Source organism: Chanodichthys erythropterus, chromosome 13 (assembly GCF_024489055.1).
Source record: "Chanodichthys erythropterus isolate Z2021 chromosome 13, ASM2448905v1, whole genome shotgun sequence".
Classification (NCBI taxonomy): domain Eukaryota; kingdom Metazoa; phylum Chordata; class Actinopteri; order Cypriniformes; family Xenocyprididae; genus Chanodichthys; species Chanodichthys erythropterus.
In genome coordinates, this window is record NC_090233.1 from 43,851,693 (window position 1) to 43,878,356 (window position 26,664).

Consider the following 26,664-nt stretch of genomic DNA (forward strand, 5'->3'; position numbering starts at 1 on the left):
AGCTTTTGGTGAGAATTAAACAAATATTTAATTACTACAGTAATTTCTCACTAGAAATTACATCAAAAGTGGAAAATGTTGGTCAAAAAAGTACATTTACTCACAAACTGACCAGCAAACACAACTTTTTGGACGCCATGTTTATTTTTCTAGCTCAACTGTCACAGAATGGAACGCACAGGATTGTGTGATATCAAAGGCAGCAAAGGACACATCTATGCTGCCTACAAATATTGATCAGAGGAAGGTATCTCAGGAAACAAGGAGTGAAGCTAACATTGGATTTGGACATGCCTTGATGCCTTCCTACCTTGAAATGTGTCCTCTGAAGGAGGTAAGTTTGTTCACTTGTAGCGTGCTGCCACCTAGTGGACAATAATAATAATAATAATAATAATAATAATAATAAAAAACAGACCCAAGATTGTTATGCAGAAATACATTTTTAAAAACATTTTCAGGGCATAATACCGGCATATGGTCTTAGCTGCTTGCAAACAATGTCTACTTTGACCCACTCTCAAACTGTAGTTGTAGCTGAGGCCTGAATGAGTTTGATTCGTGTTGTAGCCTCATGATCAGAACAGAATTTATCAATATAATTTTTACAAAGCAAAAACAAGATTGTGACAACTTTGCAAATTTATTATTTATAAGAAAAATCTGAAATATCACATTGACATAAGTATTCAGACCCTTAAGCACATTTGACAGCGATTACAGCTTTTTTGAGTATAATGTGACAAGCTTTGGATATGGTCATTGCCATTCTTCTCTGCAGGTCCTCTCAAGCCCTGTCAAGTTGGATGGCGATTGTTGGTGGACAGCCATGGTCCACCTTGGTATTTTGCAGGTGAAGCGGTGCCTGATTTCTTCTAGCTTGCAACTGAGGTTCGTCAGACCAAAGAATCTTGTTTTATCACAGTCTGTGAGACATTTAGTTGCTTTTTTGAAAATTATGGAGACCAATTGTGCTCTTGGGAACATTCAATGCAGCAGAATTCTCTATAGCTCCCCAGAATTGTGCCTCAACACAATCTCTGAGTCAGTTTCTGAGCTCTGCAGGCTGTTAATTTTTGCGTCTCTATATAACATTTTCAGTTGTTAGACTAGACAGTTCCAAATATACATCTAAATATAAACCACGCTCCACCCACAACAAGCAGCTGTTAGACTATAGACAGGTCCAAATATATATACATATATATATATATATATATATATATATATATATATATATATATATATATATATATATATATATATATAAACCACGCCCCACCCACAACAAGCAGCTGGGAGTCAATATAATTTGCTGATTGTTTCCTGCAGGAAGCGCGATAAAGGGATGTTCTATCATTTGACTCAGACTCATCAAACGTCAGAAGCGGACACAGGCACCAGGAGACGCGATGCCCCTCACTATTTCTGTTATATACAGTCCTATCAATCAGAACAATACCTTCACCAGTGGGGATTTTATATCGGGACAAGTCATTCTGGATGTAGCGAAGGAAACGCAAATGTACTCGTTGAGTGTGAAAATTAAAGGGAAAGCAGAGGTTTGCTGGAGCGAGCGTCACAAAAGCACTATTGTTTACTCGGATAAGGAGAAGTATTATTCAGTGGAGAGGTTTTTCGTTCTGGAGGACGAAACATATGGTAGGAGGAACTACAGATGTAGTTTTTGTGTTACAGTTAGTAGAATTTAGGTCGATTTTACTAGCTGTATTTTGTCTTGTAATTTGATCTTGTAGATAATGGCCATGGGATGCTCAGAGATCCATCAGGACAGCCGTGTAAGTGCGCGATGTAGATTAATATTGCAAAAAGAGCTTTGAGTTTTGAAACACAAGCTGATCTTTGCTTTGATATTTAACTTTTTTTAGATTCTTCGGTTGTGGCACCAGGCCGTCATGTTTACCCATTCACCTTTCAGTTGCCTCAACAGTAAGTTCGTTGCATCTCGACAAGTGTAATCTTTTATACACAAAAAAAAAAAGACTATATCGAGGAAAATGTCAAGTAGTGTAAAAATTCAAGTAAAAGTAAAAATTGAATAGCCTACATGCAAATGAACACATATTAGTCATATTATGGATTTTTGAAAATTACCTTTAGTGTAACATCTCTAAGTGAATGAAAACATCCTGCAAAGTTTTAAATCTGAAAGTGTACCATAGGTTATAAAGTTATTGTCTCTCAAAAGTAAGAGTCGACTCAGAGTCAATTAAACAAGTCGTTTGTAAAACGAATCTCAAGCCGTTTCGTTGTGACGTCAAAACGAAACATTAGCATATTGCCCGCCCAATTATTGCGCGCAGACGCCAGGGAAAATTCATTTTTTAAACAATATTACAGCAGTACAATTATTTATTTCAGTTAATTTTACTGACACCTACTGCTCAAACCTTGGGGAGTTTAACACAGGATTCACAAAAGGCTTGGTCTTAAAGGTGCCCTAGAATTAAAAATTTAATTTATCTTGGCATAGTTAAATAACAAGCGTTCAGTACATGGAAATGACATACAGTGAGTCTCAAACACCATTGTTTCCTCCTCCTTATATAAATCTCATTTGTTTAAAAGACCTCCGAAGAACAGGCGAATCTCAACGTAACACCGACTGTTACGTAACAGTCGGGATCATTAATATGTACGCCCTCAATATTTGCATATGCCAGCCCATGTTCAATGCATTACAAAAGGGCAGTCAGTATTAACGTCTGGATGTGCACAGCTGAATCATCAGACTAGGTAAGCAAGCAAGAACAATAGCGAAAAATGGCAGATGGAGCAATAATAACGGACATGATCCATGATATTTTTAGTGATATTTGTTTGTCTTTCTAAATGTTTCGTTAGCATGTTGTTAATGTACTGTTAAATGTGGTTAAAGTTACCATCGTTTCTTACTGTATTCACGGAGACAAGAGCCGTCGTTATTTTCATTATTAAACACTTGCAGTCTGTATAATTCATAAACACAACTTCATTCTTTATAAATCTCTCCAACAGTGTAGCATTAGCCGTTAGCCACGGAGCAGAGTCGCAAATTCATTCAGAATCAAATGTAAACATCCAAATAAATACAATACTCACATAATCCGATGTATGCATGCAGCATGCATGACAAACACTTTGTAAAGATCCATTTTGAGGGTTATATTAGCTGTGTGAACTTTGTTTATGCTGTTCAAGGAAAGCATGAGCTCTGTGGGCGGAGAGCATGAGAATTTAAAGGGGCCGCAGCCTGAATCGGCATGATGCCCCAAAATAGGCAGTTAAAAAAATTTATTAAAAAAAATCTATGGGGTATTTTGAACTGAAACTTCAGACACATTCAGGGGACACCTTAGACTTATATTAAATCTTGTAAAAAAAAAAAAAAAAAAAAAAAAAACATTCGATGGCACCTTTAAAATATGGATCAATGCCCAGTTTATTTGGACCAGCTTGCTCCTCTGCATCTCAACCTTTTAAGCATGATTAATAATTGATGTTTATATTTTCTAGCGATCGTTCAAAATTTGTAGTTTTGTATGTTATGTTGTGTAACGTACGGTCATATCTCCTGCTAACCGGTGGCTAACTCAGGTTTCTGTAGTTCTGCTATTCAGATGTGGGTCCAGTATCATCTAAATATGTCAATTAATGCAGCTTGTCTGTCTTATTATTTGGAATAATGATCAAGAATGGAGCACGACTTTTGTTTACAGAGTCTAATGCATTATCAGCTATTCATGTTTGTGCTCGGCTAACATGGGAGTTTACAACATACAAAACAAACTGTTTTTTTCCTCTGCGTTTTTTATTATTACAGTAGAGTGGAGCTCTATCTGTATTGTAGTAGGATGTTAAGATGCTAGTCCACGCTAACTAGTTGAAGTATTCTCTCTGTAAACCGTAAACACTCATTGTAATGTCAATTGTCAAACAATTATATAGCCATTTTTCTTTGTTAATAGTTATGACAAAAAAGTCTGTACACATCTGGCCTAAATTTTAGCTTATGTTAGAGGTTCTCAGCTTTACTCTGCATTCTGATACAGTTCCTACAGGTGAACCTACACAAAGTATAACAGTGACGCTGTTATCACGTCTTATAAATAACTAAGGTGACACTTAGCATATAGAAACTTCTTACTCCAGTCGTGATTGTGAATCAGTTCTGGTTGATCAACTACTTCATACGTTTCATCGTCGGACTCTGGCTCGAATTGATACGGTAAAATCGATGCTATCTTTTCTGTCCATACACTGTATACTATTTCTTGCGAATTGATAGCTGTCATTCAGTTATAGCAATGGTTGTGCGGTGCACGCAGTAGACCAATCACAAAGGATTGGGCCATCTGACCAATCAGAGCAGTGTAGCCTCAAGAAAAGGAGGGGTTTAGAGAGACTGATTCACTGAACTGCTTCAAATGAATCAAAAGACTGAAAACTCAGGTGAAATTAAATGTATATTATGTGAAAACTAAAGTGTTTTTTGACCTTGCATGCATGTAAACCTGTTGTAGGAGACTCCCAAAACAATATTAGGAACCTTAAAAAAGGCATAATAGGGGGCACTTTAATATCCAGAAATGTTCTGCCTCTTGCATGATGGTTACCTTAAACTATATAAAACATGTATTCAAAAGAGTTTAAATAAATATATATATAAATATAAGATCCATAAAGGTACTAAAAACATATTTAAATCGGTTCATGTGAGTACAGTGGCTCAATATTAATATTATAAAGTGACAAGAATATTTTTGGACTTATTTAGTGATGGCCGATTTCAAAACAATGCTTCAGGAAGCATTGGAGCATAATGAATCATTGTATCGAATCTTCTGTTCGGAGCGCCAAAGTCATGTGACTTGGCAGTTTGACACACTATCTGAATCATGATTCGATACACTGATTCATTATGCTCCGATGCTTAATGAAGCAGTGTTTTGAAATCGGCCATCACTAAATAAGTCATTATTTAGTTTTTTTGGCGCACCAAAAATATTCTCGTCGCTTTATAATATTAATATTGAACCACATGAACTGATTTAAATATGTTTTTAGTACCTTTATGGATATTGAGAGAGGAAATGTCATTGCTCCCTATGAAGGCCTCACGGAGCCATCAGATTTCAACTAAAATATCTTAATTTGTGTTCCGAAGATTAACGAAGGTCTTACGGCTGTGGAACGGCATGAGGGTAAATAATAAATGACAGAATTATAATTTTTGGGTGAACTAACCCTTTAAAACAGTTTTATCTTGCTGGTGTGTCTATGTTATGACACTCGCTATGTTAAGCAGTGCCTGGTTCTGCATCAGGGTGTTGGCTGCAGTTTGGTGGTAGATTCACAGAAAATCTAACACATAATTTGCTTGTTGGGTGAGGGGTATTGTGAATTATTACCTCAGGCACCAAAATGTGAATTGCTGTTGTTGTAAGGCGTGAAGGAAAAAAAAAAAAAAAAAAAAAAAAAATGATGCTGTACCTTTTGATCTGTTCCAACATATGTAAAAGAGGGGAAGGTCTAAGTTTTGTTTTTTTGCACATCTGCCATCTTTTGTTCTTTAAAGTTAGAAAATAAACATCTAATTAAAACAAACACACAAACAAACAAACAAAACTCTAAACCATTTCTAACACAAGAACAAAATGATTGGAAGCAATTCTTCTTTTTTTTTTTTTTTTTTTTTAAATACTAATCTGTCTGCTCTTATAATCCAAAAAGAATGATGGAGTGATTTTTACCTGACCAGTACTTGGTCACACTTTCCCATGTCCTGAATATGGGATTAGTGAAAGATGTTAGCGGGTCATTTTGTACCAGGGCCAAATAATGTTTAATTTGAGTTTTGTGATAGGGCAATGAAGCTTTTTGCAATAATTTAAAATGCACCTGATCACCTGACTCTGCACAATAATCTAGAAACAATGTGAATCATCACCACAACAAATGAAGCAGTATTTGTGCTGATCTGTGCTGATGTGATTATATGACATTTGTCAGAGATTGTGTTAACTCTGGCTACAAATGTTTTGAATCTTTTATTCTCATTTCCAATGTGTTTCAATGCAGATGCCCTGTTGGTCAAGAAAATGAGTTTGTACCGCTGCAGTCAATTCCATTCTAGGCATAGTGGTTTGTTTTAATGGTGAACTTCAGATGTTCCCATTATGAAAGTAGTGTAAAATTGATTGACTGAAATTGTGAGTCACAAGTATGTGATGCAGCCATAACCACTTTCACAAGCATCACTGAAATGTGGTTGAATAGATCTGATGGGACCAAAGTTCTTTGGTTTGATGCATCGGTCAGTGATGAGAGATTTAATGCAATCCAAATCCCATCATCAATTCTTCCCACAGTTGCACATTGTGTTCTGGCAGATCTTTATGCCAACTATAATTATGCTTGTGTCATATGTTCTCTGTATTTGTCCATGGACTTCTGTTATACTTCCTGTTTTCCATCCCATGTGCCATTTTTGGAGTCAGTTTGTAGTTTTTCCCTTTGATTGCCTTCCCCAGGTGTGACTTGTTAACTCGTAACAATTTTAAGCTTGTAGCAGGTGCTACTGTTTCTCTTTTTGTTCATTGTTATGGTTGCCGCTTTTGCTCTTCTTTCTGTACTTTTGTTCCCACTGTTCCTCGATATTTGTTTATTTAGTTAATGTATTAAAACCCTGCAATTACATTGCAATAAGAACAAATGGAGAGATGAATCCAAGTGGATCATATACAGACTAGACATCTGACAATTCCTCTTCATGTATAGATGGCTAGTCATTTCACAAGTTCACATTTACATATAATTAAATAGAGTAAAGTTATGTGTATTTGGTGGGCTGTCGAGGGAGAGTGCTCCGAGCTCGGAATTTTAGGGCGAACCCAGAGTACTCCCCCCTGGTTGTGGTAAGAATAGATGGAACTAGAAGTGAGGAGATGGGGTGGAGGGGGGATGCTGATAAACTGTCAAACGAACAGAGGCAAGTCTGCTGTGTATACCTCTTGTCGTTGGTTGAGTTGATTAACTGAATGCTCTTCACTTCTGCTAATTAGGTTAATTATCTGAACCTGCTCCTCCCGAATTTTGTTAATAAAACATAATTTCACGAGTTCACATTTACATATAATTAAATAAAGTTATGCGTATTTGACGTGTTGTCTGGGGGGAGGGCTCCGAGCTCAGAATTTTGGCCCAAACCCAGAGTACACCCCCAAAAAGCAAATGGAGCGAAGGACGGCTGCCAGACTAAAGATCCCCCAAAAGATGGCGAGAATTGGCAGGCTGGTGTTTCAAGAAAGCCTGGTCGCTTGATCAGGAGAGCTCATGGCGCCGGGTGGACGAGCCCTACTGGCCAACAATTGAGGAGTAGCCGAAATTTTAAACGACCAATCGGGAGGGCTCTTGCAATATCTGATGGGAGACCAAGGCTCACAGCATCAGGTATGTAAAGTCCTTACAGGCCAATAAATTAAACCATCCGACTGTAGGGCTCCGAACTGCCTCTGACAGGATTGTACATCGTCGGGCGGATGGGCCCTACCAGATGATGGATGGGGAGCGCCTGATCAGGAGGGCTCTGGCTACATCCGATGGGAGACCAAGGCTCACAGTGTCGAACGGGTGAGCACAACCGACCGAAGGACGAGGGGGAGGCAAGATTCAGAAACGAGTCTCCAACAGGAGCAGCTCCCAGCGTCTGGTGAGTGGGTCCTATTGGCCGAAGGTGGGGTGAAAGAAATTTAGAATGCCCAACCAGGAGAGCCTTCATAGCATCCAACAGGAGACCAAGGCTCACAGTATTGGACGGATAAGCCTCACTGGACGGGGAAAGAGGTACTGACATGGAGACTCACGCAGCATCCAATGGGAGACCAAGGCTCACGGCATCAGACGGGTAAGCCTCGTCAGACAGAGGAAAAGAAAAAGAGGATACTGACCGGGAGACTCTCGCAGCGTCTGATGGGATACCAAGGCTCATGGCATTAGACAGGTAAGCATCGTCGGACCGAAAAGAAAAGTAAACACTGACCGGGCGGGCTCTCGCAGCATCCGATGGAAGATCAAGACTCGCAGCATCGGACGGGTATTCCTCGCCGGCGGTCAAGAGTCTGACAGTCTTTTTTTTTTCATTCATTCAGAGAACTGAACTTTAGCGGGAGCAGAGGGGACATTATTGCTGCGGCAGTGGAGAGGGTCCACCAGACGAACTGAGCTCCTGTGGGAGCAGGGAAATAACACTGCTGCGGCGTGAAGGCAAGGTTAGCCAGAGATGGCGCTCCTGCGGGAGCGGAGGAAATAACACAGCTACTGCAGTATAAGAACGGAGTGGGCTCCTGCGGGAGCGTGTGGGAAGACACTGTTGCAGCAGTGAGGTAGAATATTTTCACTATTTTAGTGGATTGATGGTGTTAATTGAGACGGATATGGTCAGCTTGTAGGATTGAATGAGAGAACAAGCTGAAGAATTGGGCTGGTAAGGGTTCGTTGAGCTTCCTTAATATGTAAACAATTGGATTGGATATAGTTCCTAAAAGCCTCTGATGACCAGCGACCGAGTGTTTGAATCTGATGCTGGGAGAGGCCTTTTGGGGCAGCTGTGGTTCCTTGCTGCTGTCCTCTGGCTTGCTTAGTTGGGGACATTGTTGATATGTTTTTGATCTGCCTGCATTGACACCACTGTATGTGAATTGAACTGGACAGTGACATCACTGTTTTCACTGTAGTGCTGCTTTGACACAATCTGCATTGTAAAATCCACTATATAAATAAAGGTGACTTTATTTGACTTGGTTGCTGCTCCTATGCAGAATAAATAACTGGAAAAGTTAATAGGTTGGGGTTGGGTCCGCCTTTGGAGCCAGCAGCATGAATTCAGATAAAATCTGAATTTGAGCCAGCAGGGGTGGAGAGTAGGAGCTGACCAAAATTGAATCAGCGGCGCAGCTTGCTGAGGCTCTGCTGCAGCAGCCTGATGCTGGAGAATGGCCCATTCCTTCATGGGAAGAGGGCGGCATTGCCCGAGATGCGAGCGTGGTGCTCGATGGGCCTTATTGTCCAGTTCCTTTATGGCCAGAATTATTGAAAGGGCCCGAGTTGAGAAAGACAGGGAAAGAGATTGTGGATGTTTTACTCGTGATGGCGGGGGTAGGCCTTGGTGTGCTGGGACCGGTTTGTTTGGGCTGACGTGCGCGGGATAACTCGGAGGGATCGGCCATGGTGTGCTAGGTGGAGGATAATCGCTCTTTAGGCCAGAGGATTGCGGTAAAGATTCCTTGAGGATGAAAGATTTTTCATTGTACAGCGAGAGCTTGATTTTGGACATGTTGGGAATTAATAAAAAAAAAAAAAAATATATATATATATATATTACACACACACCCCTTGTTGTTGTTGGTTGAGTTGATTAACTGAATGCTCTCCATTTGTGCTAATTAGGTTAATTATCTAAACCTGCTTCTCCCGAACTTTGTTAATAAAACATCATTTGTTCACTGTTTTTGACCTCTTATTTGTTGTTTTTAAATCAAGAATTTACATTGTTGCACCACCTGATGAATATCAGGATAGGGTAGGTTAGGTTATTTCAGAGCAGTTAGCAATAGCAAGCTAGCTTTGAAAGCATGAGATCCCACCCTCCCTTCAGAGTGCTCTCCAAAGCCACGCCTCTTCCAAAACACATGAACGCACACAGCAGAGTTTGCAAAGTGTCACGAGATGAGAGATGGCATTAAATTATCTCATTTCTCAAAGCGTATAACATTACAATAATAATGAATGTAAACATCTTACAGAACTTTTACTTGTACCACCTGACTGCTGCAGACTAATATCGGTGTTGATAGTGTTGACATAGAAACATATAAATCCGAGTTATGACATGGCATGGCATGAACACATCATAAGCTGGGTTGCCCATTTATCTTTTTAGGTTTCAGAAGGGTCTGCGCAAGCACCCCCTTTGCGATCAATATGCACACTCGATGCATACTTTTGCCAAGCCTGTAGCGAAACTAACACAGCAGCAGACTTCTTCTCGACAGTCAAAGTGGCATTACATCATGAAAGACTCATAAGAAGACTGCGAGTATTTAGGTTGCCCTTTGGGACAGGGACGTTTTGGTTCAGGAGGAACTGAAAAGATAACTCCTGTTTGTTTACGGCACCCGGTGCTGTCTGCAACACACTGATGTGTGATGTCTGGTATGGAGGTATGGAAATGCATATATTTACAGTCAGGTATGACATTGTATCATTTCATTTGCACCGACAAACATGTTTTGGTCCTGAGACTTCCACAGAAGATAGATGTACATTTTAATATTTAGACCAATTCTATTATTGATTGCTATCAGGATGTAAAGAGTTTCAACCAGTATAACAAAAAGTTTTTATAAAACAAATTTCCTTACCTTTAATTACGGAGCCCTGCACATGACATGCAGGAAAAAAAAAAAGTAAATTGTGTGCACAATTTACTAATTCGTTCCCTCGGTTTATAAATCATGATTTAGCAAATCAAAGGAACGAATTAGTAAATCATGTGCATGATTTAGCAAATCAAGGGAACTTAGTAAATCATGCGCATTATTTATAAATCGAGAACGAAATAGTAAATTGTGTGCACGATTTAGCCTTTTTTTTTTTTCTTTTTTTTTTTTTTTTTCCTGTATGTCGTGTGCAGGGCTCTGTATTTTATACTCTGATAAATATAACAAACATGCAATGCATTCAATGGTATGGTGATGTCCACCAAATTGTGAGTCATTAAACAAGGAGTAATTTGATATTAAACATCACCTAGCTGAAATGCATGATCTCATAGTTCCAGCTTTCACACTATACAACATACGAAAGAACAATATACAAACAGTATTAATACACAAGATGTACTGGGGAAATGCACGTTCATTCATTTAGACGAGGTTGTCAATGAATTAATGGCAAAGAATCCAGTTTTATAGACAATGTATGGTTCTATTGACCTGTCTCCTAAGTGTCTTTGAAATGTGTGTAAACAGCACATGGTGCAGATGGGGTGATAGCGCTCAATGGTAGAGCCAGACCTTATGGGGCCTGCATGGGTGATTGCCTTTTACAATTGTGTTTGATCACTCCAGAGACGCTTACACCAAAACTGAAAATTTTGTCATTAATTACTTGCCTTCATGTTGTTCCAAACCCATAAGACTTTCATTCATCTTCGGAACACAAATGAAGATGTTTTTGATGAAATCTGAGAGCTTTCTGTCCCTCCATAGACAGCCTATGCAGCTGGAACTTTGACACTTCAAAAAGTAGAGAGATCGTAAAACTATGAATTAAGTGGTTTAGTCCAAATTTTAGTTTGGTTTTTGTTCACATATAAATCTTGATAAGCAAACATAAACAGAAGCTCAGCCGAAACTGCTTGATGTGCGAGAACAAACCTCTTTCGGAAGTTCAAACATGCTGCGTAACACACGACAATGAACCTCATTGGTTCTTGCATGCATCAAGCAAACATGAATAAAAGCCTAAATTTAATTTGTTCATCATATAAACTGATGGTCACTTTATAGAGTTGCAACATTTATTGTCCATGCAGAGCACTGCCCAACCAGCAAATTAAATTGCTCCAATTAATGCAAATTAATGGCTCGTACAGCACATATTTAATATAAATATTACTTCGCCAATATCATTTTAAAAAATGTCAACCTTTTAATGATACTTTCTGCTATACAATTACTCTGTTTACATGTGGCATTATTTTCTTATAGGCACTTCCCACCAACCTTCAAAGGTTCAGTTGGAAAAATAGTCTACACTTTGGAGACAAAACTATCCCGATCAATGCGTATTTCTAGCAAAGCCAAAGCAGAGTTTCACTATGTTCCCAGTCTTGATGTGTCCAATCCTGAACTAATGGTGAGATTACTACTAAAATCCCATGCACTATCTTTCTAATCTATACCATACATTCCTCTACAATGTTTTGAGGTTCAGTCACCTCCATTTTACATGTTTTGTCTTGATTAGGCGCCTCAACACGGAATCAAAGATAAACAAATGAAACTCTTCACCTCTGGGAGTGTCTCCATGAACATAAATACTGAGAAAATGGGATACTACCTTGGTAAAGTTATATATATTTATATATATATATATATATTATTATAACACTTCAGCATGTTTTTTGTTTAATAAACTCAGAGTTGGATCATTGTAGACAATCATTTTAAGGGAGCTTTATTCAAACTATTTCTCAATAGTTATAATGTACATAAAATAAACATCTCTGGAGTAGGTGAGACATTTTCCATGAGTTTCTTGTTTAATCTCTGTAAGCACTCTTGTGTAAGCAAGCAGATGATGATGATGATGATGATGAATGTGGTCTTTTCAGATCATGTGATTCAACTATTGTTATCACTGACAAAGATGTTACACATTTTAGGCATGAAAACAACCATAAGTCCCAGAACACACACTGCACTTGTAGATTTTTTTTTTTTTTCCTTCAATGTAGCATAGACTTCTAGAAAAACAAATTGCAGAACTTGCACAAAACTATTCCTACAATAATAATGTTATCACTACAGTTCATGAAGTTTTGATTGTGTATTTTTATATGTCATATGTAACATTTAATTAGGAGGCCTATTTTGCAGATTCACTGTGTCTAGTGATAATTTATAAAGTAATTTACTTAATTGAGTCTTATTGTGCCTCACTACAGGAGAGGGCTTGAAAGTTTTGGCTAAAGTTCAGAACAATTCATCCCGTGCAATCAAGCCAAAATACCGCCTGTATGAAAAACACAGTTTTTTCGCAAGAGGAAAGAGAAAACTTCACACACGTGACCTTTTGAAAGAAGAAGGGGAACCCATTGAGCCAAACTCAAGAAAAACTGTCACCAAAGTGCTGCCCATTCCTCCCAGCCTTACCATCTCTATCCTAAACTGTAGGATCCTCAAGGTTGAGTACAGACTCAGGGTGAGTTTGAGCATCTAAAGCAAAGACAAACAGTAACTCATTGCAATGAACTCTACAAATACATTAGATTGGCCTGCCTTGTCTCATTGTTAATGAGTAGGTATTCATAACATTTACAAAACATTCATTTTTGTATGTGTAAACTTACTGAAACGTACAATATGGATGTATTGACAGCATTCAAACATAAATGTTATGTAGTTACAGACAAAGAAATGTGAAATATTTACAAAGCTTTTATATCCTAAAAATATTTGTGTAATTGCCCTTTTACCATTTTATAGATACATTTTAGGTCACTTAACCCTACCCCAAACTAAAACATAACCATATAATAGAGACTATAAAACGTAAGACAGAAATTATTGGAAAATTACAATTTTAGTAACCATATCGCATTAAAAATATATTTTGAGCTTCTAATCCCACTCCTACCTCTAAACAATAATTTCTTAAAGGTGCAGTGTGTAAATTTTAGTGGCATCTAGCGGTGAGGTTGCGAATTGCAAATTTAGAGAAGCTACGGTGGCCAACACAGGACATAATGTCTGAGATATTTTGTCAAAAATTTGTGTTCCAAAGATGAACAAAGGTCTTACAGGTTTAGCACGACATGAGAGTGAATAACAAATGACAGAATTATCATTTTTGGGTGAACTAACCCTTTGAAAGAGAATAAAAACAAGGAGGTGAATTCAGACACTGAGTGCGCCAGAAGGGTTGCCACTTTGCGTCATTTGTGCTTGCTGTTTATTAATCATTTGACACTTAGCAAACTGGTAGCTACAGTAGTAAGATGAAAAAATGTATATCCATCTGTTTCCGGGTGGCGCTACTGTAAAAAAAGAATTTTCAGTTTTGTACATTTATTAATTAATAATATCACAAACAATTTTCACCCTTAATTGTCCTTACTTTACTGACCTTCCATAAAAGTGCTGTTGCATGACTACAAGAGCATCCTGGACCTGTAATACATGAACAACCCGCTGTCTGTACTTCACCTATCACTGATGCTAGCACGTGTCTTGCGTCGTGTTTCCACTGTCATATATGCAATGCTAAAGGCTACCTATGCTAAACATTGTGACGATAAATACACGTTTATGGAAAATACCAGAGACTGCTTGAGGAACGTAGAAAACTCATATATGATTATGATCGTGTATTTATTTGGTTTAATATTTTATCTGTCTCTTCCCTATGCCTTTGTTAATACCAGACTAATGCATCCTCATATCTGTAACACACTCCAGTTAACTCGTATAACTCATAACTCCTATTTTGTTCTCATGAGCTCCCTCTGTTGCTCTGGCTGAAAGGATAACAGTATAGAGAGACTGGAGAAATTGCTCAAACCTCCTTAGATTGAAATCATCGCATAATTTAGAGGAAAATTATGACTCCGCAGTGACCCATTCAAAAAACCCATAGACTTTAGGGCAGCACTTCTCAAAGTCCGGACTCCGGTCCGGATCCGGACCCGGAGGGAATTCAATCCGGACCCGCCTCCATTTCGTATTTCAACAGCAGTAACTGCGTGTAAGGGATTCAAAATCTGGATTTCTTACTTTGAAAAACGCATGTCAAAATCATTTGTTTAGTGTTTTATGTCTTTTTGGAGATGGTCCGAAATTAAAGCGAAGGCGAGATATTTAAAGTTTTCCTCCTTGATTCGGTTGCCATGACATCCAGTGAGCATATACTTTTGATGTAATTGGATATGAGTCGCGCGACGCAGCGAGCGTTTGAATGGGTGTGGAGCAGTGGTTCTCAGCCTGCGGCCCGTCACAAATGTAAATGCTGCCCGCGATATGCCGACCACAATAATAATAATAAACAAAAATAGCATACAATTTATTTTTGTTTTAAAATTTAAATTAAAGTTAATTAAATAAATATAAATGAGCTATAATGCTTTATTTGTCATATAAAATAATTTTGGTGAGCATTTATTATTTTCAGACATCAGGCAACGTAGGCTAATGACTCAATCACTCAGTTAACGAAACAAACAAGTGCGCGCTTTGGAAGAATTCAAACGGCTAATTTTGTAAATTTAAGCCTCAAAATGGTCAAATTTGTTATTAAAGGAGAAAAGCTAAATGTGGAAGATAAAATGACACGACACAAGAAGAGTCGCAGCATCAGCAGCAAAGGAAGAATGGAAGAATCAGTTTGCTGTTAGGCCTAATGAGCGAGATGGGCAGCCTTCCTGTTTGCTCTGTAGTAAAGTACTTGACAAGCAAAACCTACAATTTCAGAAGACTGAACTGTGAATTCGATGTGTTTGTTTGATGTATTTTAAATCAGTAAAATAACCGCATCAGCGCACCCGCGGCTGGATGAGCCCAACTCTGCGCGCGCTCGCGGATTCGATGCTGCGCGAGGGATTGCGACGTGACAGAATGCATGATATCGTCAGAGATTGTAATTAGCCTACAGTGCGCTCAATGTTGTTTGTAAAAAGAGCTGATTAACATTTGCTTATTAAGGCGTTTATGTGATTGTTTGGTGACTATTGCGATGCTGTTGAAAAGAGTCATAAAGTCATACAGAATTAAATAGCAACTTAAAGTGATACAGTTTGTGTGTTCATTGAGCATTACTGATTATTATTGTAAAGCTAATGTCAGTAAGTTAGTTTTTATTTGTTATTTATTGTGTGCAACATCTTAGTATAATAATAGTATTATCTGCTAATACCATAACATTAAATCTGATTGGTTTGCATTGGTGACGTCATATGCAAATTATATGCGGACCGTGAGACCTGCACTTGGACCATTGTGCGGACCACTGGGAAAAAAGTTTGATAACCACTGCTTTAGGGCGATGGAACTGGAAGTCCTAAAATGCTAATTTATACCTGTATGATATATTACTCTGTACGCACATTGGACCAGCGGTTTGTAAAATTAATGGAGGATTCAACTGCGGCCTCCATCTTCTGGCGAGATGGTGGAATTAATTTGGCGCAACGCTCACAGTGCATTATGGATATTCTCTAGCCGTTTAGCCTACATCGATTGTACACTCGTTATTGCTGTGCTTTGTGGAATTGAATGAGTGCACTCGATAACATCCACCATGGATTCGTACACTACAAATGGCTGTCCCCTCAAATGATTTGAATCGTGTGTCAAACTGCCAACGGCTGAAATCACATGACTTTGATGATCTGAACAGCAGATTCGATACACTGATTCATTATGCTCTGATGCTTCCTGAAGTATTGTTTTGAAATCGGACATCACTAAATAAGTCATTATTTTTATTTTTTTTTTGCCACTCCAAAAATATTCTCATCACTTTATAATTTTAATTTTGAACCACTGTACTCCCATGAACCGATTTAAATATGTTTTTAGTACCTTTGTGGATCTTGATAGAGGAAATGTCATTGCTCCCTATGAAGGCCTTACGGAGCCATCAGATTTCAACTAAAATATCTTAATTTGTGTTCTGAAGATTAAAGAAGGTCTTACGGGTGTGGAACGGCATGAGGGTGAGTAATAAATGACAGAATTTTCATTTTTGGGTGAACTAACCCTTTAAGGGTATAGGAGCTGCATCACGCTGCATTGCATGCTGGGTCAGTGCCTCCATCTTAAGATGATCGCCCTCTGCTTCTGATACTGAAATTAATATCGACACCAGCACATTTTGTTTTGTTTTTGTCTTTAAATAAAAGATTCACATTTTTCATCGTTTGCAGGAAAGAGATGCCTTTTTATTGTATTGCATGATAACGTGATGATTTCAGTGTAGTTTTGCAGAATTCCATTCACAATGTAACTGGTTACCATGCAAACTGTCACACGCTGGGCGCTCACTGCTGCTTCAGCAGTCACATGGTAGAAATGTCCAAATAAAAATGTGTTCAACAAGTTAGGCAAGTCAATACATTTCTCTGTTGGAAACGTTTCAATGTCACTGAATTTTGATTGTTGTCATTGTAAGTATTCACTTTCATGTCCACGGAGGGGGATCCGAGATTGTGGGTCGCATTCAGTGGACAGACACCAACACTATACTTGTGTATTGAAATAAATATAAAACAACCAAAATCAAATCTCTAGAAGCTTGTGAAGAGTTTTGCAGTGGCTGTGTGCAAGTTTTGCCAATTCACAAGCTGACAAACTGAGAGTCATACTTGCAGAGGTAATGTTAAACAAAACAAAATACAAAACTTTCAAAAACACTCTGCAATGTGATTTACTTTATTGAGTGATAGGCAGTGGGTTTAATCAGTGACACTTTTAATAGATTTGCGATCCGGCGTCTTCTCGTCACCCCTTCAACCTGCTTCCCATAGTGTGTTTACACACACAAAAGGCAAAGAAAAAAAAAACAACTTATATTATTGTCCAGTTTTTTTACTATGGCAGTTCTCGATGCAGCATGAATGATCTACAAATTTTTCACAATCAAGAAATTCAAAACGCTGCTTTAAACTCACTAGCCACAAGGCAGCGCAATCCTCCTAATATGGCGTGTAACAATTCTGTTACCCAGAACTCAACGAGGCATGACATCAGCTTCATATTCTCTATTAATGCCATGATTTTAATATTCATAATTAAGGATTCATATACACATTTGTTCACATGTAAATTTACGTTTTAGTGCTGTCAATACATCAGTATTGTACATTTCAGTTTGTATGAAAAAGTAAGTAAATGTAGATGTGGTAGAACCACACTATGCATAAAAATACACAAAATGACTCATGACATTGCGTTGCAGTGACTTATCTTTGTTGTAAATTAGAACTGTCTTTGAACCAAGGGCTGTGCTGATTGCTCATCTCATACAGAGACATGTTTCTATTTCCCACTCCTAATTGAATCATTTGTTGTGTCTAGGTCTGCCTGGATGTGCCATTTGCCTTAGACCCAGAGATCAAATTTCCAGTAGTGATTCTTCCTCTTCAGTCTTTATCAGGTATAAGTAGTGCTAGAAACAGTGACTTTGGAATCCGCAATCAACCACCAGGTGGCAATGTGTACCCCAACCCACTTCCTATGCCTCTATCTGCCCCACCATTTAATATGGTACCTGGTCAGTTTGGTGCTCTGGGTTACCCTGGACCTCCTCTGAGTCAATTTCCTGCTCCTGGTTACCCTGGACCTCCGGGTGAGTTTCCTGCTCCTGGTTACCCTGGACCTCCGGGTCAGTTTGCTCCCCCTAGTTATGCTGAATATTCTGGTCAATTTGGTCCTTCACTTTCTCATCAGTCTGACTTGTCAGCTCCACCTCCTTATCAGGAATATCCTCAGTTGCCAGACCATCCTGAAAAATCTTGACAAAATGTTTTTAGAATCACCTTATACATTTATTTTATGATTACTGTTTTACCTCAATTGCTAGAATGATTTGTATTTTGATGTGCCTATTTTTAATTAGGGATGTTGACAGTAATTAAGCTAAAGGAAATCCTTTACTTTTTTTCCCTTTTATTTCTAAACCTTTGGTATCGTGCTCCATTTTGCATCCCTCAAAAAAGATAAATCCTCCTTTATTATGAAGTAGATACTGTTCTTCAGAAATGTTTTATGCCTTAAATGGTTGCAGGAAAAAGTATGCAAAACCTTGGATTTACTATGACTTTCTGCGTAAATTGTTACAAAACAATCAGATTTTGCAAGTCTGCGTAACACACAACCATATATTTTCTTTTTTTTTTTTTTACTGAACACTGACTCTATACTGGAGTTAAATTTGTATTTTATACATTTTCATTTACTGAATGTACTCACACATATTATCATTGGTACACTCTAAAAAATGCTGGGTTAAAAACAACCCAAGTTGGGTTGAAAATGGACAAACCCATCAATTGGGTTGTTTTAACCCAGTGGTTGGGTTAAATGTTTGCCCAACGTGCTGGGTAGTTTTATTTAACTCAACTGTTGTATAAAAAATACTGTATTGCTTGCTTAAAATGAACCCAAAATATGCTGGAAATTAACATTTCTTTTTAATATGTTTAATAAATGAGCATTTATTAATAAGATAATGAATAATAAACAATAAACATTTATTAAATTGCTTATTAATAAATGTACACCTTTTGATTATTATTGTTGCCTCTGGTAATTATGTGTCTGATTTTTAATTTCTCACCCATTTTGGATTCATTTTAAGCCAGACATATAGTCATTTTTAATCAGTAGTTGGGTTAAATAAAACTACCCAGCAGGTTGGGCAAACATTTAACCCAACCACTGGTTTAAAACAACCCAATTGCTGGGTTTGTCCATTTTCAACCCAACTTGGGTTGTTTTTAACCAAACATTTTTTAGAGTGTAATTTATCTGTGCAAAATATATGCTTTCCCTGCATGTCCCCTCTGTCTGTCCGCATGCCTCAAGTTAAGCTGTGGGATAGAGAGGATCACCCACAAGAAGCGGGTCTGTGTAGCAGTTTAGGAAATTCAAGGCTGATTCAAGATATGAACATATTCAGGGTATGATAACAATCAGCGTCCTCAAATCTAATCCAAAAAGAGTGAGTATTTTATCAGCCCTAATGAAAAGTTTTGATGGATGAAGATGTATTCTAGGTAAAGATGAATACAGTGAGTCTTACATATTGTGAGTCTGTTGGTATTAATAATGAGCAAACAAACCATGCATGCGTTTTGTTGTGTTTAGTAATTCTGAACAATCCATATGCCTAGCTATATGCAGTCAGGTCAAGGCGGCTGATATAGTGCTCATTTGGCATGTAGTGCTGTTTGGTATCCAGCTTGACCAGTGTTTAATTGTATAAAAGAAAGCTCTAAACAAATGTAACATTTATTTTATATATTTTTTATATATATTTATTTTATTTATATATTTATTCCTCAGTTTTTGCTGTTGCAATGTTGGCTATACATACAAAAAATAAAATTGTTCTTGAATGTTTTTCATGTGCACTTTGGTATGCTCAATAAAGTTCTCATGTATATTGTTTATTATTTTGGATAATTCTGTTAACTCTTTTTCTTAAAACAACAGCAACAAAAAGAACTATTTTGCTTTAAATCTTTCTCGGATGTTTGCTGAAATTGTTGGATGTGGCACAGCCCTACCTAGAAAATTTTCCAGAAGCCACCACTGCATATTATAGAACCGATCTTGTAAATGGATGCAAAAACTGTATTTTTTTTTATAGGTTACTCTTTAAAGTCAGCATGGAATGGAAGTAGCAGTGGTCTTTTGTTCCTTCCTATTGTGATGTATGTCTGAATGAAACTGAGCAAGAAAAAATGTAGTGTCAAATGGGAACTGGTTAGATCGTTGGGTCATTGTGGTGTGCTATTGCTGTAATGTCATGTCACAAGTTCCCAACTGTAAACTTTCAAAACACAGAGCCCCTAAAGGGACATGGTTGTGGAAAAATATATGAAATGGAGGAAAAACAGTAAGTCAATGATTTTGTGATTCCTCGCAAATGTTTTGTATCACCCCGAAAAATGTTGCATTCGCTGGCAAAACCTTTTGAGCTCTTCTTTTACCATGTCGCTTTAGGGGCTCTGTAGTTTTGAGTTTTCTTTTTTCAGACATTTCATCAGCTGAACAATTGAGTGCACTCTACTTCTACACCTCACAGATCATTTTCATTCCAGTCAAAAATTAAATATGGCTATCTCCTGACTAAGGTGGATTAACTAAAAATGGATGGAAAACACATTTGTGGGGAAACTTATTTTAAAATGGCAATTTAATAATGGTTAAATACTGCTACTTTGGGTGTCTTGTTCATCTTATGTACAATCATGGAAAGACAACAAAACTTAAATTTTGAATTGCGCAATATCCGATTTTGATCTCTTAGGTGCGGAGAGGAGTCATGAGTGGCAGGGAAATGACAAAACTCACTCTATAGCTCACATGGTGGTAGATGTAATACATTCATATTACAAACATGCATGCATGCTTGATGATATTTTATTCATAGTATACACATGCGTACTAACAGTCATGAAGTTCTCAAATGTTATAATAAGGGGTGCACAAATTTTTTTTTTGTCTAGTTCTCAAGGGAGCACCTGGAGCTGTTGCTTGGTATACCAAGTGAGTATACTCACTTTAGTGACACACTTATCCTAAAAGGTGTCCTCATCACTTTCCTCCTTACTGCTCTCCTCACTATCTTCTTTTCTCTCGAACATGGTAGATGATTATAATAATTTTTTTTTTTTTTTACTAACATAAATGAAACAGATGGTTGCCAACTTCTGGAAAGGGAAAGGGACAGTCGTTGTTCTTTATAGGAAAATAAGGGATAGAATAAGGGACACTCAAAATATTTGTACTGTACCACTCAATAAATGTGTCATTTCAGTATCTGCAGTTAATTTTCGTGTCAAAATCAACCAAATTTCAGAAACTTTCCCTGCTCATTTTTTTTTTTTTTTCTTAAGAAAGACAAACATAAATGAAGAACTTTCACCTGGGATTTGGAGTCAATTATTGTAGCGGGGTAAAATTACTTTAGAACAACATTTTATTTTTACACAGAGATTGTCTAGTGAAATCTGTTGATATTAGCAATCTTTGTTGCATTATATGCTAACAGTGCAAAAATGGCAAAAAGCACTTCTTGTGTTTTTCGCCCAAAGTTTTTTAATAACCTGAATTAATAATTTTAATATCCTTTTAGATTCTAATTCTTAAAGAAACTTTTCTTTCCCTATTCTTTAAGGCCCAATATGGATAATTTCCATAGATAGAGATCCCAATGTGCCTCCATGAGTAAATCGGTATACATTTTCAATGGTTGCACATTTTCTGAAGAACAAATGATGTTGAAACTAGAAAAGCATCTCGTTTTTTCTATCAACACAATAGAACATTCTTGTCTTTATTTTTATTTTTTTTTTTACCTTGGGCATTGAAATGGTTACTACTTGAATACAGAAATTTAAGTTTAGTCTTTATTTTATGAACTTAAATCTAAGCACTTTAGTACTGGGTGGGCATTTTTGTGGGGTTTTTTTTATCCTTTTGAGGAAAGTGAGTTGAACGGGTGTACTCTTTTAGTTTACTCGGTACTTAGTTGTAATTGTTTTTTTTTGTTTTTGTTTTGTTTTTTTTTTGTTTTTCTTTCCTTGCATTGTCATTAATATCTTTTAATGTCAGGGCGCTCAGGGATAGTGTCAACGGAAAGCTCTTTTTGTTTGTTTGTTTTTTTGTTTATCTGCCCTTAAAGAAAAATGACAAAAAAACTTTAAGCTCTTTATCAGCATGCTTGTCTGATATTAAGTCTTGTTTTTCTTTTAATTTTTTGCATTTAAATGAGAGCAAAACTGAGGTTATCGTTTTCGGGCCTACAGATGTGTTAACAAGTTCTGATGGCGACCTGGGAGATTTGGCCCCTTATGTAAAACACTCTGTGAAAAACCTGGGTGTTCTTTTTGATTCAGCCCTTAAATTTGACAAGCAGATTAATACTGTAATCAAATCTAGCTTTTTCCGATTAAGACTATTATCTAAAGCTAAGAGTTTTTTAACATTTGCAGAGTTTGAAAGAGTGATCCATTCGCTTATTTTATCGAGACTTGACTATTGTAATTCTCTTTATAGTGGAATGAGCCAATCCAATATTAGTCGTCTTCAGATGGTCCAAAAGGCAGCAGCCAGGCTGCTGACTGGAACACGTAAATTTAATCATATTTCCCCAATATTATGAGCGTTGCACTGGCTGCCGGTTTGTTATAGAATTGATTTTAAAATTTTGCTTTTTGTTTTTAAAGTCCTAAATGGATCAGCTCCAAAATATCTCTCTGAACTGTTGAAAATAAATAACTCTGCTAGATCTCTAAGGTCATCTAATCAAAGATTGCTAATGGTTCTGAGATCTAGACTCAAGACGAGGGGTAACCGTGCTTTTTCTACTATTGGTCCAAAATTGTGGAATAGTCTTCCTCTATCTTTAAGACCAGTATCCACAGAGTCTGAATTTAAATCTAAGCTGAAAACCTACCTTTTCTCTCAGGCTTATGACTGTATTTGATTTTTAATATTGATTTTTAAAGATTTCAAATGAGTGTTTCTGATGAAAACTCCTTTTATTATTGCATTATTATATTTATTTATTTATTTATTTATTCTCTTGTACAGCACAATGGGCAACTGCTGTTGTAATTATTGTGCTATATAAATAAAAGTTTGATTGACTGATTGTTTCCTTCAGGAGGGTCATTCTACTAAGGATGATTAATGGTGGAAATCTCAGTGGGGTAAAGATATTTGGAGTTCACTCTGCTGGGGTTAGCATTTTGAGAAATACATTTAATGGGGATATATTAGGATCAGATTCAGATAGTTTGGGCCACTTTCATTTATTAGTGATTTCACTTAACCAAGAAACAGTAATTCTGGGAAATATGGGTACAATACTTCTTTGGATAATCAAATTTTCTTTGACAAGTTAGATGAGAAACTCTCATATTGGTCGAATAAATTCCCTAATGCATTTTTTATACTTGGAGGAGACTTTAATGTATCAATATTATTATTATTATTATTATTATTATTATTATGTATTAATAATTCTTTGGATAGGTATCCACCAATGAGGACAGCGTGTTTTAGCCCTGCATTGCTAGAGCTAATAGATAAATTTGAATTGGTGGACATTCGGAGAAAAAGATATCCTAATAATTTGGAGTTTACCTGGGCCAACAAAAATGGATCAAGGCAATCTTAAATTGATTATTGGCTCATATCAAAATGTATGTCCAAATTTGATCTACATGTTGGCATTCTATGTACTCCTTTGACTGACCACAAAACTATCTTTATTAATACGCCTTTAATGGCAGATTATGCACCAGGCCATAGCAAAGTCTCTTTGTGGAAACTAACTATTGGAAAGTAGCCACAATTCAAAATTCTTGTTGTATCAATTGGGAGCTTCTAAAATTTGAGATTGGAGTTTATTTAAGGAAAGTTGGAGCAGTCTTAGCCAAAAAGAGATGTTCTTGAGGACAGCCTGATCATGAAATTATCTCAAACCTGTAACTTCAGTTGTATGTCTTTGGAGGAAAAATCTGAAATTACAGCTTTACAAAATAAATTAGATGATTTATACTTATCGAAGGCCAGGGGTGCTTATATAAGATCCATGAAAAGATGGCTTGAAGAAGGAGAACTTAATTCTGCATATTTCTTTAAGCTTGAAAAACGGAATTTACTCTCTCAACAATTGAGCAGTTATGTGTTGATGGCAAAATTGTAAAAGATCCAAAGGTTATAGCAAATTTTAATGCCAATTTTTATAAAAATCTTTATAGTTCAGAATGTTCAGAGCAGAAAACAACTTTGTTTCTGGATTCAGTTAGTTATGTTGAAATTATCTCTGAAAGTGAAGGAATGTGTTGTGATGACATTGTTACTCATGAGGAATTAAGAGCTTGCAAAACAATAAATCCCCAGGATGTGATGTGCTTACAGCCGAGCTGTACAAATTATCTGCTGATGCATTTTCTCCTTTTTTAATTAATGTTCTTCAAGAGAGTATTGATGAAGAAGCTTTACCTCCTACGTTAACGCAGGGTATCATCACGCTAATTCCTAAACCAAAGAAAGATCTTACCAATTTGGACAATTGCCGACCCATCACACTCCTTAACAACGATTATACATTTTTTCCCATAGTATTTGCTAAAAGAGTTAAAGAATGTTTGGATAGCATTATAGATGTGTCTGGATTTATGAAGGACCATAATGAACAACAATAGATTAGTTTTAGATTTATTTGGTCACTTCAGGCCCATAATCGAAAAAAACCCCCGAAGTTCGTGAGAATTTAGAAGAGTATTTTTGGGACAGAAATACTCCATCATACGTCCAACTCGTGTTTTGAAACTTTGGCCATGTTTAGCATGATAATCCAACTCTTTAACAGTGTAAATAAGTCAGAATGCATGAAATAGCATTATACCCCCCTTTAAGGACTTGGCACTTCATCTGGACTGAAAGACTGTTGGACTCTGGCATATTGTTTTATTGTTATATGACAATGATGACAATAGTTGCAAGCATTTAATAATAATAATAAAAACGTATTTTGACAATTTTGTGTGTAGGCTATGTGTCTGTTCAAGTGCAAGTAAACGAAACTTTTGCCAGTGTGATAGATTTTATGTTGGTCTCAGCATGGAAGGAAAGTGGACCCTCTGTCTTTTGTCCTCTGTTGAAGCTGTATTCTATATTATAACATAGGTCTATGGTTTTCTTTATGTACCGGAACCATTTCCATATAAGGAACAAGGCTCTGCTAGGATTGAATGGGAGACAGGGAATGGTCCCTGCTTTTGTATTGCAAGTATAAGGTCTTTGGAATCCCTAGGAAAACCTGGGAGATTACCATATTTAGACTTGTTTTTCTATATGTATCACATTCCATGAGCTATAGGATGTATTCTCTCTCTCATAAATCTATACTACACCCCTTGTACTCTTTCTATATAATCTCTTCTCCTGCTAAATAAAAATGAGCCTTTATATTCTCCCTCAGTGCTGAGATTGTTCATTCAATTGCCAATTAAGAGGACTGGGATGAGGCATGCCTTAGGCCGGGTTCACACCACAAGTGTCAGCAGAGCGTAAGCAACGCATATTTTTTTCAGCATCCATGTTAACGGATGAGTTATCGTGTGTTTATATCGTGTGTTTATTACTTGAGTTTCTGTTTTTTTTTTTTTTTGTCGTGGGCACAGACAAGCAAATTTTTTTTTTACACAGCTTTATAGGCTACTTGATTGGTCGCAGTATTCAGCAGTCAACGCTAGGTGCGTTCACACCACATTGTAATTACTGTAATTATGAGATTCTGACCTGTTAAACGTTTGGAGAGCCACTCAGTGTTGCCATGTCCGCGGTTTTCCCGCAGAATTGGGCTACTTTTACACTGTTGCCGCAGGTTGTTTTTCATGTCTGTGGGTTAAATCGACCCAAAATAACACAATATAGTCCCTGTAGCGCAAATTTTACCGTGGCCCCCCTGAAATGCGATTTGGATAGTTTGAGGAGCAATTGGATGGTTTTTGTTTTAAAAACCTGGCAATCCTGATTACTAATAAGAAATTCACTCCAATCACAGAACTGTATTCTGGGTTACACCGGAGAATTCAAATGTTTCAGGTCTTTTAATTCATCTCTGTCATTTGTTCAACTCAGCGCTGTTGATGCTTTGTTTGCGTTCCATAACGTGCATTTGGCTACCAACATGTACTGAAACTGTCTGTAAAAAACATTTCACATGTACACGCTTCTGCTGAGAACACTGCAATGAGTTTAACAACACTCGCAATGCGGAACACAGTTCATATGGACATATTTCATATTCATCTTCAACATCTGTAAACGAAGAAATTAAAACAAATATTAGTCTAATATTTAAATTTTAATACTGTACTATAACATAAAATAATTATTTTGTATTAAATACTCGATTTCTGTCATATGAAAAATTTTGATTAAGGTTAAGTTGACAGTAGGCTACTTCACTGGCGATACAATTATTTGCCTTTGCCTATAGCAGGGGTTTTCAATCTTTTAGATGTTATGGACCTTCTATGATTATCGTCATGTGAGGGACCAACATTCTAAAATTTAAAAGGCAGTTATATACACTGCCCAGCCAAAACAAAAATGCTTAAGAGTGATTGGATCATTA

The 26,664-nt window shown here is 37.1% G+C and overlaps 1 protein-coding gene across 3 annotated transcripts; it reads left to right on the forward strand.

Annotated features, from left to right (window-relative positions):
• Nucleotides 1-1,412: 1,412 nt before the first annotated feature.
• On the forward strand, nucleotides 1,413-21,027 carry LOC137034669 (arrestin domain-containing protein 3-like). Of its 3 annotated transcripts, XM_067407785.1 has the most exons (9): nucleotides 1,413-1,662; nucleotides 1,758-1,799; nucleotides 1,890-1,950; nucleotides 11,772-11,919; nucleotides 12,031-12,127; nucleotides 12,731-12,987; nucleotides 17,856-17,934; nucleotides 19,365-19,500; nucleotides 21,014-21,027. In XM_067407785.1, the coding sequence occupies exons 1-8, from the start codon at nucleotides 1,413-1,415 to the stop codon at nucleotides 19,463-19,465; spliced, it is 1,035 nt and encodes a 344-aa protein (XP_067263886.1). In that variant the 3' UTR covers nucleotides 19,466-19,500; nucleotides 21,014-21,027. The 3 variants fall into 3 exon arrangements, with proteins under 3 accessions (XP_067263886.1, XP_067263885.1, XP_067263884.1); XM_067407784.1 differs by lacking the exon at nucleotides 21,014-21,027 and having other exon boundaries at nucleotides 19,365-19,860; XM_067407783.1 differs by lacking the exons at nucleotides 19,365-19,500; nucleotides 21,014-21,027 and having other exon boundaries at nucleotides 17,856-18,501.
• Nucleotides 21,028-26,664: the final 5,637 nt, after the last annotated feature.